The sequence below is a fragment of the Pongo abelii genome, chromosome X, assembly GCF_028885655.2.
Source record: "Pongo abelii isolate AG06213 chromosome X, NHGRI_mPonAbe1-v2.0_pri, whole genome shotgun sequence".
Lineage (NCBI taxonomy): Eukaryota > Metazoa > Chordata > Mammalia > Primates > Hominidae > Pongo > Pongo abelii.
Window position 1 is genome coordinate 141,937,834 of NC_072008.2, and position 12,275 is coordinate 141,950,108.

Consider the following 12,275-nt stretch of genomic DNA (forward strand, 5'->3'; position numbering starts at 1 on the left):
CACACATATATATATATATATGGGGGTATATATATAATATGTATAATGTGTATAATGTGTATTATATGTATAATGGGAGATTATAAAGTGTGTGTGTGTGTATGTATATATACACCCTACCAACACACACACACACAGGTATAATGTGTATTACATGTATAATGGGAGATTTTAAAGTGTGTGTGTGTGTGTGTGTATTTTAATGTGTGTGTGTGTATGAAATACACACACACACATTAAAATCTCCCATTAGGTCTGCCTTTTCGTTGCAGTCTGACTGATACAGATTTCAACATTGAGATCGGGTTCCCACTGCACCAGGGGCTAAGGAAGAGTACGTGTGATATGTCTAGAGAGCTTCTTAGTCCTCCCGTGTTTTTCGATTAGAGTTAATGGAAAATCACAGCAACCCCATCCAGGCAGGATATCTAATGGTTCAGACTCTTCTGTAATGAAGGTTTGAGTCATCCTGCCAGGCCAAGCATCATGACCAACTGACATGCTATCTTAGGGCAAAGGGAATGCAAAATGGGTACTGAAAGAAGGTAGTTATAAATACCAGCTACAACAATGTGAGCTGCTGCAGAAACCACGACGGTAATAGTATTTACCTAATGGGTTAATAATATCTACCAGCACAGGTGGGAATACAAAATAACCAAAACACAAGTTATCCTTTCAAATAAAATGCTTTGGGAAAAAGAACATCTTTTACTAACAGAAATTTCTTAGCCTCTGGAAGGCCATTTGATTCGGTAACATATGCCAGGAGACTTCAGCAATATCCTGCTCCATCGTAGAAAACAACAATCTGATCCTTTTCTCTCCTCAATCATTAACGAGATTATGCATTTGGGGTGTGGTAATCCTCCAGGGACAAGTATTCTCAAATCATACGTTTCAGTTTCTTCTTAAGGTGCTTAACAAAGTCTCGTCTCATACATCTGAAAAGAAAGAGACATGTCATTAACCAAAAGATAGCCAAAGAATCTATGCTGTAGGAAGCACTGTGACAGATAGAAAGATGAAGTAACAGTCAGCATGGAAATAGAAATGTATCTGTGTGGTAAGAGGTAGTCTAGCCAGCAATAACAAATGCTGGCAAGGGTGTGGAGAAAAGGGAACCTTCATACACTGTTGGTGGGAACATAAATTACTACAACTATGAAGAACAGTTTGGAGGTTCCTCAAACAACTAAAAATGCAGCTATCAAATGACCCAGCAATCCCACTGCTGGGTATATACCCAAGAGAAAGGAAGTCAGTGTACTGAAGAGAAATCTGCACTGCCATGTTTGTTACAGCACCATTCACAGTAGCCAAGATTTGGAAGCAACCTAAGTGTCCACCAACAGATGAATGGATAAAGAAAATATGGTACATATACACCATAGAATACTCTTCAGCCATTAAAAAAAAGAATGAGATTCAGTCACTTGCAACAACACGGATAGAACCGAAGGTCCTTATGTTAAGTGAGATAAGCCAGGCACAGAAAGACAAACTTCACGTGTTCTCACTTATTTTGGGGAGTAAAAATGTAAAACAACTGAACTAATGGAGGTAGAGACTAGAATGACAGTTACCAGAGGCTACAAAGGTTAGTGGGAGTGGAGGGTGTGGGAAGTGGGGATGATTAATAGGTAGGAGTATGGAATAAATAAAATGTCGTATTTCATAGCCCAACAGGGTGACTATAGTCGGTAATAATTTAATTGTACATTTAAAACTAATGAAGAGTATAACTGTATTGTCTGTAACGCAAAGGATAAAAGCTTGAGGTGATGGAAACCCCACTTACCTTGATGTGATTATTACACATTGTTGTCTGTATCACAATATCTCATATACCCCAGAAATATATGCATCTGCTACATACCTACACAAATTTTTTAAAAAGAGGTAGTCTAGCAAATACAAAGAGTGTCAATTGAGGGACAATGCGCACCTCGGACTATGGTGAGAATGGAAGTCTCCATAGTATTCGAAGAATGAGTTAGATTCAGATAACATTAGCCTAAGTAACTGTGGAGACAGCCATAACTATGAGTGAGGACCAGGGTTTGAGAAACGCAAGGCAGGGGCTGTTCCCCCACACTCACCCCCAGTACTCTATTGAGCCCAAGTGCTTAAAGAAATTGGACTTGGACAGTTCCTATTTCTACCCACCTTGCTGCTTCCTTGACAATGGATTCAAAAAATCGTTTCCTGACTTCAGTAGGTCCTTGCACTCCTTCAAGCATTTTGAAGATTTTTTCATATTCTGAAGATGTTTAAAAAAAACTTCAGTATTATCAAATATAAAGAAGAATAGAAGTGAATCTACACCTTAGCAATCCTGCTTCAGAGGCTAAAATGTTTTAAATGCTTAATTCAAGATACCTGCACATACAAAACCTAAATAATAAAAAAGACACCTGCACATACATACGAATGTAACTCCTTTAACCATAACCAAGTAAGAAAAGAAAAAGAAAAAATGTACTATGCTTTAGTCAAAGAAAAGAGGAACCACCATAAATTATGTGCAATCTCAACTCTGGCAAAGAATGAGCCTCAAGAGGTAACATGGATATCTTCTGAATCATAGAAAGAGTGACTTCCTATAGTTTTATAAAACAGACATTCTTACACTACTTACTTCGTCCAATGCATCGGATTTCCTTCACCACTTGACATTTTATATCAGCATTAATTTCTTCTTGGCTTTTAGGAAAAGGGACTGTTTCTCTGCATTCCAGGTCATCTCCAGAGAAACTGCTGGTAACGTTTCCTCCCACAGGTGCATTGCTACCAGGTTTCTGCATCATCCCATCTTTGCTGAAACCAGTGAAGTCATCAATCTGATAATCCAATTGGCTGGGTGGAAGAGCACCTCCTGTCATAAGCTCTGGTGAAACAAATTTTGAGTAAAAGCCATCAGTTGGAGTTTGACCACTTTCTTTCCCCTCCATATAGACCTCATGAATGACAGATCTGGAAACCAAACTGAGAAGTTGGGCTGTGAGATATGTGTGTTTCATCACCCCTCTGGGTACATCTATGTGCTCCTCAGTTTCTAGGGAATTGTTTATTTCATAAATGGGAGGATACACCAGGGAGAAATCCCAGGCCTCACAAACTGAGGCCAGGACACATAATACAATAAAACCACCTCTTATTTTCTGGCCCTATGAATAGATATGGAAACCAAGTAAGACAGTACAACTCTAAAGCAACATTCACAGATCCCTGGTACTCATGGGATAGTTTCAGCTTGTTATGCTTTACAAGTTGAAAGCAGCAAGTCTCACTTGATATCATGATTTCTCAAATTCACTTACAAACTGCCATGCTTTACTGAGCTGGAACCCAGACAACTGGGATACAACTCAACCGGTCTCCTGTTATGTCAAACATATTCTGAGAAAATAGAGGCGGCTATTACTGCTGAAAGTTCTATGCGCACTCCATCACCAAAAAGTCCCTTTTAGTGTATGATTTTCCTCATCCTTCCTTTCTGTCTCACAAAAGTGACCTTCTTTTCACTCCAGGTCTGCCACCTCTCATTTATTCATCGTCTGTGGCAGGCAGCGTGCCAGTAGCTGGGGATCAGCAGTAAACAGCCCAGAGAGCAACGTTCCCTGCCCTTGTGGAGCTCACAACCTCACGGGGCGGTCAGACAGTATGTGCACAATGAGCAAATGAAACATACAGTGTTGGGCTAGTGGTAAGGAAGCAGTCCACAGGCCTGTGGGCAACAGCAGCAGAGGTAGCCCCAGGAGCTGCTGCTGGTTGGGCAGAGCCTTCTGTGGAGGTACCCTTGGGCAGGGCTTGAAGGAAGAAGCAGAGCTGCCTGCGCAGAGGCAGAGGGGGAGTTCCAGGTTGCAGTGAGGCCAAGGATATGGGCTGGAGTGGGGATGGACCGGGCACTACGGGGTGAAGGACAGTAGGAGAGAGAGTCAGGAGATGATGGGGCCCGTGTTAGGAGAGGGTGACGGAGGCCAGGCCACGCGGAACCTCGCAGACCAAAGCTGCTTCACAGTCGGTTCTGAGTGCTTAGGAGTGTTGAGGATGGGTGTTCAGGAGCGACCTGGCATCACGTGATTTACATGCCAACATCATGACCCGGCTGCAGGTTTGGAGGGTATGTGTTTGATGTGGGAAATAACGGGAAACATGGAGGTATCACAGGAGCCCAGTGATTGATCGTGGCAGAGTGGAATAGAAGGAGAGAGAGAGAGGCTGGGGTTCAGGAAGTTTTTACAGTATTTAGAGACGAGAAGAAAAAGAAATGTAGAAAAAAACAATGATGGGGTCGGGGGCGGTGGCTCGTGCATGTAATCCCAGCACTTTGGGAGGCTGAGGTGGGTGGATCACCTGAGGTGAGGAGTTCGAGACCAGCCTGGCCGACATGGCGAAACCCCATCTCTACTAAAATTACAAAAATTAGCTGGGTGTGGTGGCTGGTGGTTGTAATCCCGCTACTCGAGAGGCTGCAGCAGAAGAATCACTTGAAACCAGGAGACGGAGATTTCAGTCAGCCGAGATCGCGCCACTGCACTCCAGCCTGGCTGAGAAGAGCGAAACACCGTCTCAAGAAAAAAATGATAGAGATTCACCAATCAGGACAAAAAATTAAAAAAAAAAAGATTGTGGGAAATGGAAATCCTAGAAGGTTTTCATGAAGAAGTGAGTGAACAACTGTCAAATGCTGCTGAGAAATTAATGGCAATGTCAGTCGAAATTGTTGACCTTGTCAAGGACAGTTTCTCTGGAGGGGATGAGGCAGGAGGCTGACTGCACTGGATACAGCATGAAGAGGAGGTGAGGACAGGCTTACTTACTCTTTTCTTTGGACATGGCAGAGCCTGCAATAAGACTGTCTCCTGCTCCTTGTTTCCTTGCCAACAGGGCCATCCTCTGCCTTTTCTGATATGAAGGACTGTCACACTCCCTGGGACGTTTAAACACGGTTTCAGGATCTACAGACACCTTCTCTGTTTTATCGGTCATTGTTTCCTGAAAAACATCAATGAACATACTCCATTCACGACAAACATCTAACAATCACAAAATGGCAAAATCTGCATATGTGTATACAACCAAGACTTTGAATCATTAATTTCAATTTTAATCATGAGCCAAGATTTACCAAGTCTCAACAAACACTCTGTTCTCAGGAAGAGAAACTTAATTTTAATGTACACTAAGTAAAACAGAAGAAAGATGGTATAACCAAATCAATCAGAATGCTTGCGGAATAAGCAGCTGTCATCAACCAAAAACAGATAAAAACATTATTACCTATTTGAAGATGTATAAGCCAATCTGTATTAACCCTTATTAGAAAAAATAGATGTATAAGCCAATCCATATTAACCCTTATTATACATTATATTTTAAATTTTATATTATACATGATATATATTTAATATATAAGTATTTATGCTTATATATTCAAATAGATGTGTAAACCAATCTGTATTAACCCTTATTAGGAACCCTTATTAGAAGATTGATACAAAACTGATAACAACAACTGTCAAGGACTTTAGAAGCAAGAAAAACAACAAGATCAAGCCAAAAATACAAGCCAAGATCACCCCTGAACTTAGATACAAAAATTCCAAACTAAGGGTGAGCAAATAAAATGTACTAGTACTTAAAAAGGACATACATCAGCCATGGTGGAGTATACTGCAGAAAGGCAACATTTGAATATCAATAAATGTAGTGCACCACATTAACAACAACAACAACAACAACAACAAAACAGGGAAACACCACATGATCATTTTCATACATGGGTCAATGTTTAAAGTCCATTTGTGATAAAAACTATCACCAACTTAGAAAAAAGGCAACTTTCTTATTCTGGTTAGCATATGTACAAAAAAATTGTAAATGCCATACTTTATAGTGACATATCAGTATTTACTCCCTGAGTTTGAAAACAAGACAAAGATGTCCACTGTCCATTCAACAATTTACTGGAGGTTCTAAAAAGTGCCATAGCATCAGGAAAATATAATAAGTTTAAAATTTGGAAAGAAATAAAAATGTCATTATCCACAGATGACATTGTTCTGTGCATAGAAAAATGCAGAAGAATAAAATCATTATGGTTAATAAGCAAATTTAGTCAACATACTAGATATAATGAAAACCACTGCATTTCTGTATAATTAATAGCAACACATAATTAGAATATGAGATTTCAAATGTCATTAAAAACAGTTCCAAAAACATCAAATATTTAGGAATAAGTCTAATCAAGATGTGCCAGAGTACTTCACAAAAATTATAAAACATCACTCAGAGAAATTCAAGACTGCAGTAAATGGAGAAAAATATTATTTCCATGCATTGGAAGACATTATTTTTTTTTTGAGTCGGAGCCTCGCTCTGTCACCCAGGCTGGAGTGGAGTGGCACAGTCTCTGCTCACTGCAACCTCCACCTCCCGGGTTCAAGCAATTCTCCTGCCTTAGCCTCCTGAGTAGCTGTGATTACGGGTGCCTTCCACGACGCTGGATAAAGAAAATGTGGTACATATACACCACGGAATACTATGCAGCCATAAAAAAGAATGAGTTCATGTCCTTTGAAGGGACATGTGTCAGCAAGCTAACACAGGAACAGAAAACCAAACACCACATGTTCTCACTCATAAGTGGGAGTTGAACAATGAGAACACTTGGATGCAGGGAGGAGAACATCACACAGTGGGGCCTGTCAGGGGGTGGGGGGCTAGGGGAGGGATAGCATTAGAGAAATACCTAATGTAGAGACGGGTCGATGGGTGCAGCAAACCACCATGGTGTGTGTCTTCCTATGTAACAAACCTGCACGTTCTGCACATGTGTCCCAGAACTTAGAGTATAATTTTAAAAAAAGGAATATTATCGTAATGGCAATGGGTGAGGCAAAGATGTTTCTTAAAATAATAAAAAGCACTATCTATAAATAATACACTGATTAATAAAATTAAGAGAATCTGTTCATCTAAAACACATTACTCAGATCGTGTAAAAGCAAAAAAGATTTATAGAAGATACTAAAATTATATATGTATTTTTATATACGTACATATACGCCTGTGTGCCTGTGCGTATAACTCAAATACAGAATATATGGAAACCACAAATCCATTTTTAAAATACAAACATCTTAGTAAAAGCTGGGAGAAAATACCTGAAAAGGAACTTCATAAAAGACATAGTTAAATGACCAATAAACACACAAAATGGTGGAAAAACAAAAAAAGAAAACAATAAATAGCTGGGTGCGGTGGCACTGCAATCCAGTCTGGGTGACAGAGGGAGACCCCGTCTCAAAAGACAAACAAAAATCAATAAATAAAAACACTTTTTTAAAAAGGTGCTCGATCTCATTAATCAGCAGAGAAATGCGAGTGTAGACATAAGGAGAGATCACTGCACACCCCATCAGAGTGGCTGGAATGAAAGACTAACTGTACTGCGACTGTTCGAATGTGGCACAGCTGGAACCTTCGAATATTTCTGGACTCCCATTCCCACAAATACACCTGAGGCTGTGGCTGAAAGATCAGATAGAATCCCGGGAAAGAGTTCCTTCAGAATTGAGATCAACCAAGCGAGGAAAAGCACCCCAACCTGGGTCGAGACAGAGTTCCCAAGGTCATGTGGCCTCCTTCATGGCTGACACAGAGCTCCCCGAGTACCAACATAGGCTTAGAGAATCCAAGGAACGTTACCCCTTTCCCCCGCAGCACCGGGAGAGAGCACCTACAGATGATAATTTTAAAAACCCAGCACCAAGAGAAAGCATCCAGTAAGCGTCCACAATGGGGATAAGCAGAACCAAAGAAAAGCCAACACATTCTAGGTGAGAGCAAGCGACATCCGAGGACAAATGCGCCTCACGGCCGACATCAGCACGCAAGGAAGGGTCCATCAGAGGTTGAGATAAAGCCCCCGACAGTGACCCTACAGGGCTACGGTCATGTGTCCGGGGCACAGCCACCCCCACCACGTTCCATGAGCACAGATAGTGTCCCCAGGGCAGAGTCCCCCCTCAGAACAGCGACTGAGCGGGAAAGAAACACCGCCCCACCAGAGGCCAACACAGGCAACGAAGGCATGGCCCCCACCCCCCGGGCTCAGGTCATTTCAGCAGGAAAAGTCGCCTTTTCCATCACCGAGAGGGAGCCCCCAAGAAAAGCCCCCGGCCCCACAATATAGCCTAGACGGGGTGCCCAAGGAAAACGCTCCCCCGCGGCTGACACAGGCGCCCATGGCGGTGTCCCCAGAGCTGAGCCACTTCCCCAAGGGAGCCCTCCCACACACCGGACAGAGAACACCACAGAAAAGACTCTTCCTGAGGAAAAAGGACACTTTCCAGGGCGAAATTAAAGCATCCAGGGAAAAACTGCCCACTCACGGTCCTGAAGTCCTGACCTTGCTGGAGGAGAGACGGCGGCACCTCACAAAATGGCAGTGAAGTTGTGGCGCCTCCCCACTGGTGGCACTTTCTAGAAACCTGCCCTCTGGGAGTTGTGGGAAATGTGCCCCCTAGGGCACCTGGGAGTGATGTGCATGGGGAAGCGTCTCACCAGAAGCACTGATCCCGTTTGGCCCAAGGGGGATGGAAGGAAGGGAAGTAGCCAGCCACAGCGTGCCTGCCCCAACCGAACACTGGGAACCTGTTGGGGGCGCCAGAGTCCTGAGGAGAAGCCTCGTGCCCCAGAGAACCGGGAAGCGCAGCCTTCCCCTTCGTTGACTCTGGCGCCCTCTACAGGCGACCTTCAGTAACAACTGCACAGCAACATACGCAGAGGAATACAGAACCTTCTCACACAGCGGGATGAAATCGCCTGGGTAACATAGTGAGACCCCGGCTCTACAAAGCAACCAACCAATCAAAAAAAAAAAAAAAAAAAGAAAAAGAAAGAAAGAAAGAAAGAAAGAAACACACAAATGAGCCGGGCCTGGTGGCCTCGCGCCTGTGGTCCCAACTACTCGGGAAGTTGAGGTGGGAGGATTGCTTGAACCCGGGAGGCGGAGGTAGCAGTGAGCCACCGCACTCCAGCCCAGGCGGTAGAGGAGACCCCATCTCAGAAAAAAAAAAAAAAAGAAAGAAAGAAAGAAAGAAAAGAAAACAAAAAGAAAAACAACAACAACAAACTGAAATTTTCATTTCAGGGGGTTGTGTTTTAAAATCAACCCCGACCCGCCACAGTGGCTCAAGCCTGTAATCTCAGCACTTTGGGAGGCCGAAGGGGCTGGACCACCTGAGGTCAGGAGTTCGAGACCAGTCTGTGTGACCAACATGGTGAATCCCGTCTCTACTAAAAATACAGAAAATTACCGGGCGTAGTGGCATGCACCTATAATCCCACTTGGGAGGCTGAGGCTGGAGAATCGCTTGAACCGGGCAGGCAGAATTTGCAGTGAGCTGAGATCATGCCACTGCACTCCAGCCTGGGTAACAGAGTGAGACTCTGTCTAAAAATAAAAATCAATCAATCAATACAAATAAATAAAGTCAACCTCTATCTGTTAAAGGTAACCATTATTGTTAATTGATAAGAAAAATGAGGGCCCCAGTGCGGTGGCTCACGTCTGTAATCCCAGCAATTTGGGAGACCAAGATGGGTGGATTCCTTGAGCCCAGGAGTTCAAGAGCAGCCTGGGCAGCATGGTGAAACCCTGTCTTTACACAAAATACAAAAATTAGCTGAGCGTATAACTGTGGTCCCAGCTGCTTGGGAGGCTTGACACCAGGAGGTTGAGGCTGCATTGACCTTTGTTCACACCATTGCACTATAGCCTGGGTGACAGAGTGAGACTGTCTACAAAACAAAACAAAAAAAACAAAAAAAGAAAAAATAAAAAAGAAAGAAAGAAAAAAAGAAAGGAGGGGAAACCTTATTATATTGCATCTATTAATCATTTTAATCTGGAACTTTGTATATTTTTCCACCTTTTTTTTTTTTTTGAGACAGTCTGGCTCTGTCACCCAGGCTGGAGTGCAGTGGCATGATCTCGGCTCACTGCAAACTGTGCCTCCCAGGTTCAAGCGATTCTCCTTCCTCAGCCTCCTGAGAAGCTGGGATTACAGGCATGCACCACCATGCCCGGCTAATATTTGTATTTTTAGTAGAGACGGTGTTTCACAATGTTCGCCAGGCTGGTCTCAAACTCCTGACTTTAAGTGATTCATCTGCCTTGGCCTCCCAAAGTCCTGGGATTACAGGGGTGAGCCACCACGCCCGGCCCATTTTTCCACTTTCACAACTTATTTTAAGTGAAGCAAAATTTACTTGAATTGTCCATAGTGGTAAAAAATATTACAGCGAAATTTTTAGTTTTAACGGAACAAGCAGTTTCACTACTGACACAATTATTTGGAAGGGATTACTTCACTGGTTTTGTAATTCAAAAGTTATGTTTGTAAAAAAATTAAAATTAAAATTAAAAAATATAGCCAGGCACCGTGGTGGGCACCTGTACTCCCTGCTACTAGGGCAGCAGAGGCAGGAGAATCACTTGAACCTGAGAGGTGCAAGCTTCAGTGAGCAGAGATCACGTCACTGCACTCCAAAGAAGCAGAGATCCATTGTCACTGGGGGACAAAGGGAGAGTCCGTCTCAAAATAAATTAATTAATTAAAATTAAAATTAAAATTATGTTTGTTAAGTACCCTGTTAGAAGAGATTCATATTCAGTATTACAGCTTCTTAGCCTATTGTGTTAATATTTGCCTGTGCTTCAGAACCTTCATAGAACACATTTTCTTTTGGAATATATTTGATTGATAAGAAAGCTTAAACATTGTTTTCACTTCGATGTAGGAACATAGTTGTTTTGTCTGTTTCCTCTAGTGCTATTAAAATAAAATACTCATTTTTTACATTAAAAAAATCCCACCAGAGCAGTACTCATAGGAGTATTTGATTGAATAACCATGAGACTGGAATCTTGGTGGGGCTTAATTAGAATCCTGCCTACCACACAAGCCACAAGTGGACAGCTGCATACGACAGTCCTGACTGGGACAGCCCTGAAGGACAGTGATGAAGGGAAATCCTCCCAGAGGGAAGAACTTTGAGCAGTGCACCTTCTTGGAGGAGGCATATCCAGATGTGTACATATGTATCATGCATAGGCTGTGTCCCACTCATTCGCTGAATTGTCAGGGACTTTGAGAACACATGATTAAAAATGTGTGACAAGAAGATCTGAGAAAAAGAAATATGTGGACAGGCCTGTCCAAACGGACATACAATGTGAAGATATTGGGGTCTCATGAGAGTTCTCAGCAAAGGGTATCCTCAGCAGAGCAGAATTTTAATAATCAGATGGATAAGGTACTTATTATCTAGGTATTAATCAGCCTCTTTCCCCAACACTTGTGTCACAATCTTACGGGCTCAACAAACAAAGTGGTCAAACTGTCAAGGATGGAGATTATGCGCAGTAGCATGGACTTCCACTCACCATGGCAAACCTGGCTACGGTCATTGCTGAGTGAACGATCTTCCAGGAATGGAGACCAACACTAAGCCCCCAATTCGGCACCAGACTCCAGAATGATCTGCCAGCCACTAGTTGGTATGTGGATTACAATAGATCACTTCTATTATAAGAAGAGAAGTGCTTTCTTTTTACCTGAACAGACATTTAGTCTAGATACGGATTTTCCTTCCCACTTGCATTGCTTTTGAGAAAACCAATATTTGTATCTTGGCTTCCAAAATTCTGGAAAGTGCTAGTTCCTCAAGTCCCTAGAGTTATTCATTCTGGAGACTCTAGTATACTCTGCAAGAAAACCTGTAGGCCATCCACCAGAATGCCCAAATGGAGTCACTCTGAAATAACGAGCCCTGCATGTTTCCAGAAACTCTAATTATCAGTGAAATGTTTACTACGGCAGCGATTTCACAACCCAGGGCAATTGGAGAATGGCAGATACTAGGGACCATTAATTCTGTAGAAGCTGTAGAAGACTGCAGTCAAGAATCACAGTTACAGAACCAAAAGTGACAGTCTTCTATTTTGGATGTTTGTACAAAGAGGATATACAATTAATAAAGTGGTCGAGGAACAGGTTTCTGCTTTAATACCAAAAACTAACATAGAAACCTGTAAAGGTGTCCAAGTATAGTAATCCTTTTCATGTATATTTGGTTAAGATTTAAAACTGAAGCTTTCTTTTTCAACCTTTTTAAAATTAGAGATGCCAGAAGGGTACATGTACAGATTTCTCACTTGGATATAACTGCATAATGCCGGGGTTTGGGCTTCTAGT

At 42.4% G+C, this 12,275-nt stretch overlaps 1 protein-coding gene across 3 annotated transcripts; it reads right to left on the reverse strand.

Annotated features, from left to right (window-relative positions):
- Positions 1-688: 688 nt before the first annotated feature.
- On the reverse strand, positions 689-8,661 carry LOC112128541 (cancer/testis antigen family 45 member A10). Of its 3 annotated transcripts, none has more exons than XM_024240618.2 (5): positions 8,578-8,661; positions 4,827-5,001; positions 2,642-2,890; positions 2,170-2,263; positions 689-944 (listed from the first exon to the last, which is right to left on the reverse strand). In XM_024240618.2, exons 2-5 carry the CDS (start codon positions 4,993-4,995, stop codon positions 887-889), a joined length of 570 nt encoding a protein of 189 aa, XP_024096386.2. In that variant the 5' UTR covers positions 4,996-5,001; positions 8,578-8,661; the 3' UTR covers positions 689-886. The 3 variants fall into 3 exon arrangements, with proteins under 3 accessions (XP_024096386.2, XP_024096384.2, XP_024096385.2); XM_024240616.2 differs by having other exon boundaries at positions 8,423-8,661; XM_024240617.2 differs by having other exon boundaries at positions 8,406-8,661.
- Positions 8,662-12,275: the final 3,614 nt, after the last annotated feature.

Coding starts and splice junctions, on each gene's coding strand:
- LOC112128541 (XM_024240618.2), bottom strand. CDS start 4,995: ATGACCGATAAAACAGAGAAGGTGTCTGTAGATCCTGAAACCGTGTTT. Junction 2,264..2,641: donor AATCCGATGCATTGGACGAA/GTAAGTAGTGTA, acceptor AAACATCTTCAG/AATATGAAAAAATCTTCAAA. Junction 945..2,169: donor ATTGTCAAGGAAGCAGCAAG/GTGGGTAGAAAT, acceptor CTTTCTTTTCAG/ATGTATGAGACGAGACTTTG.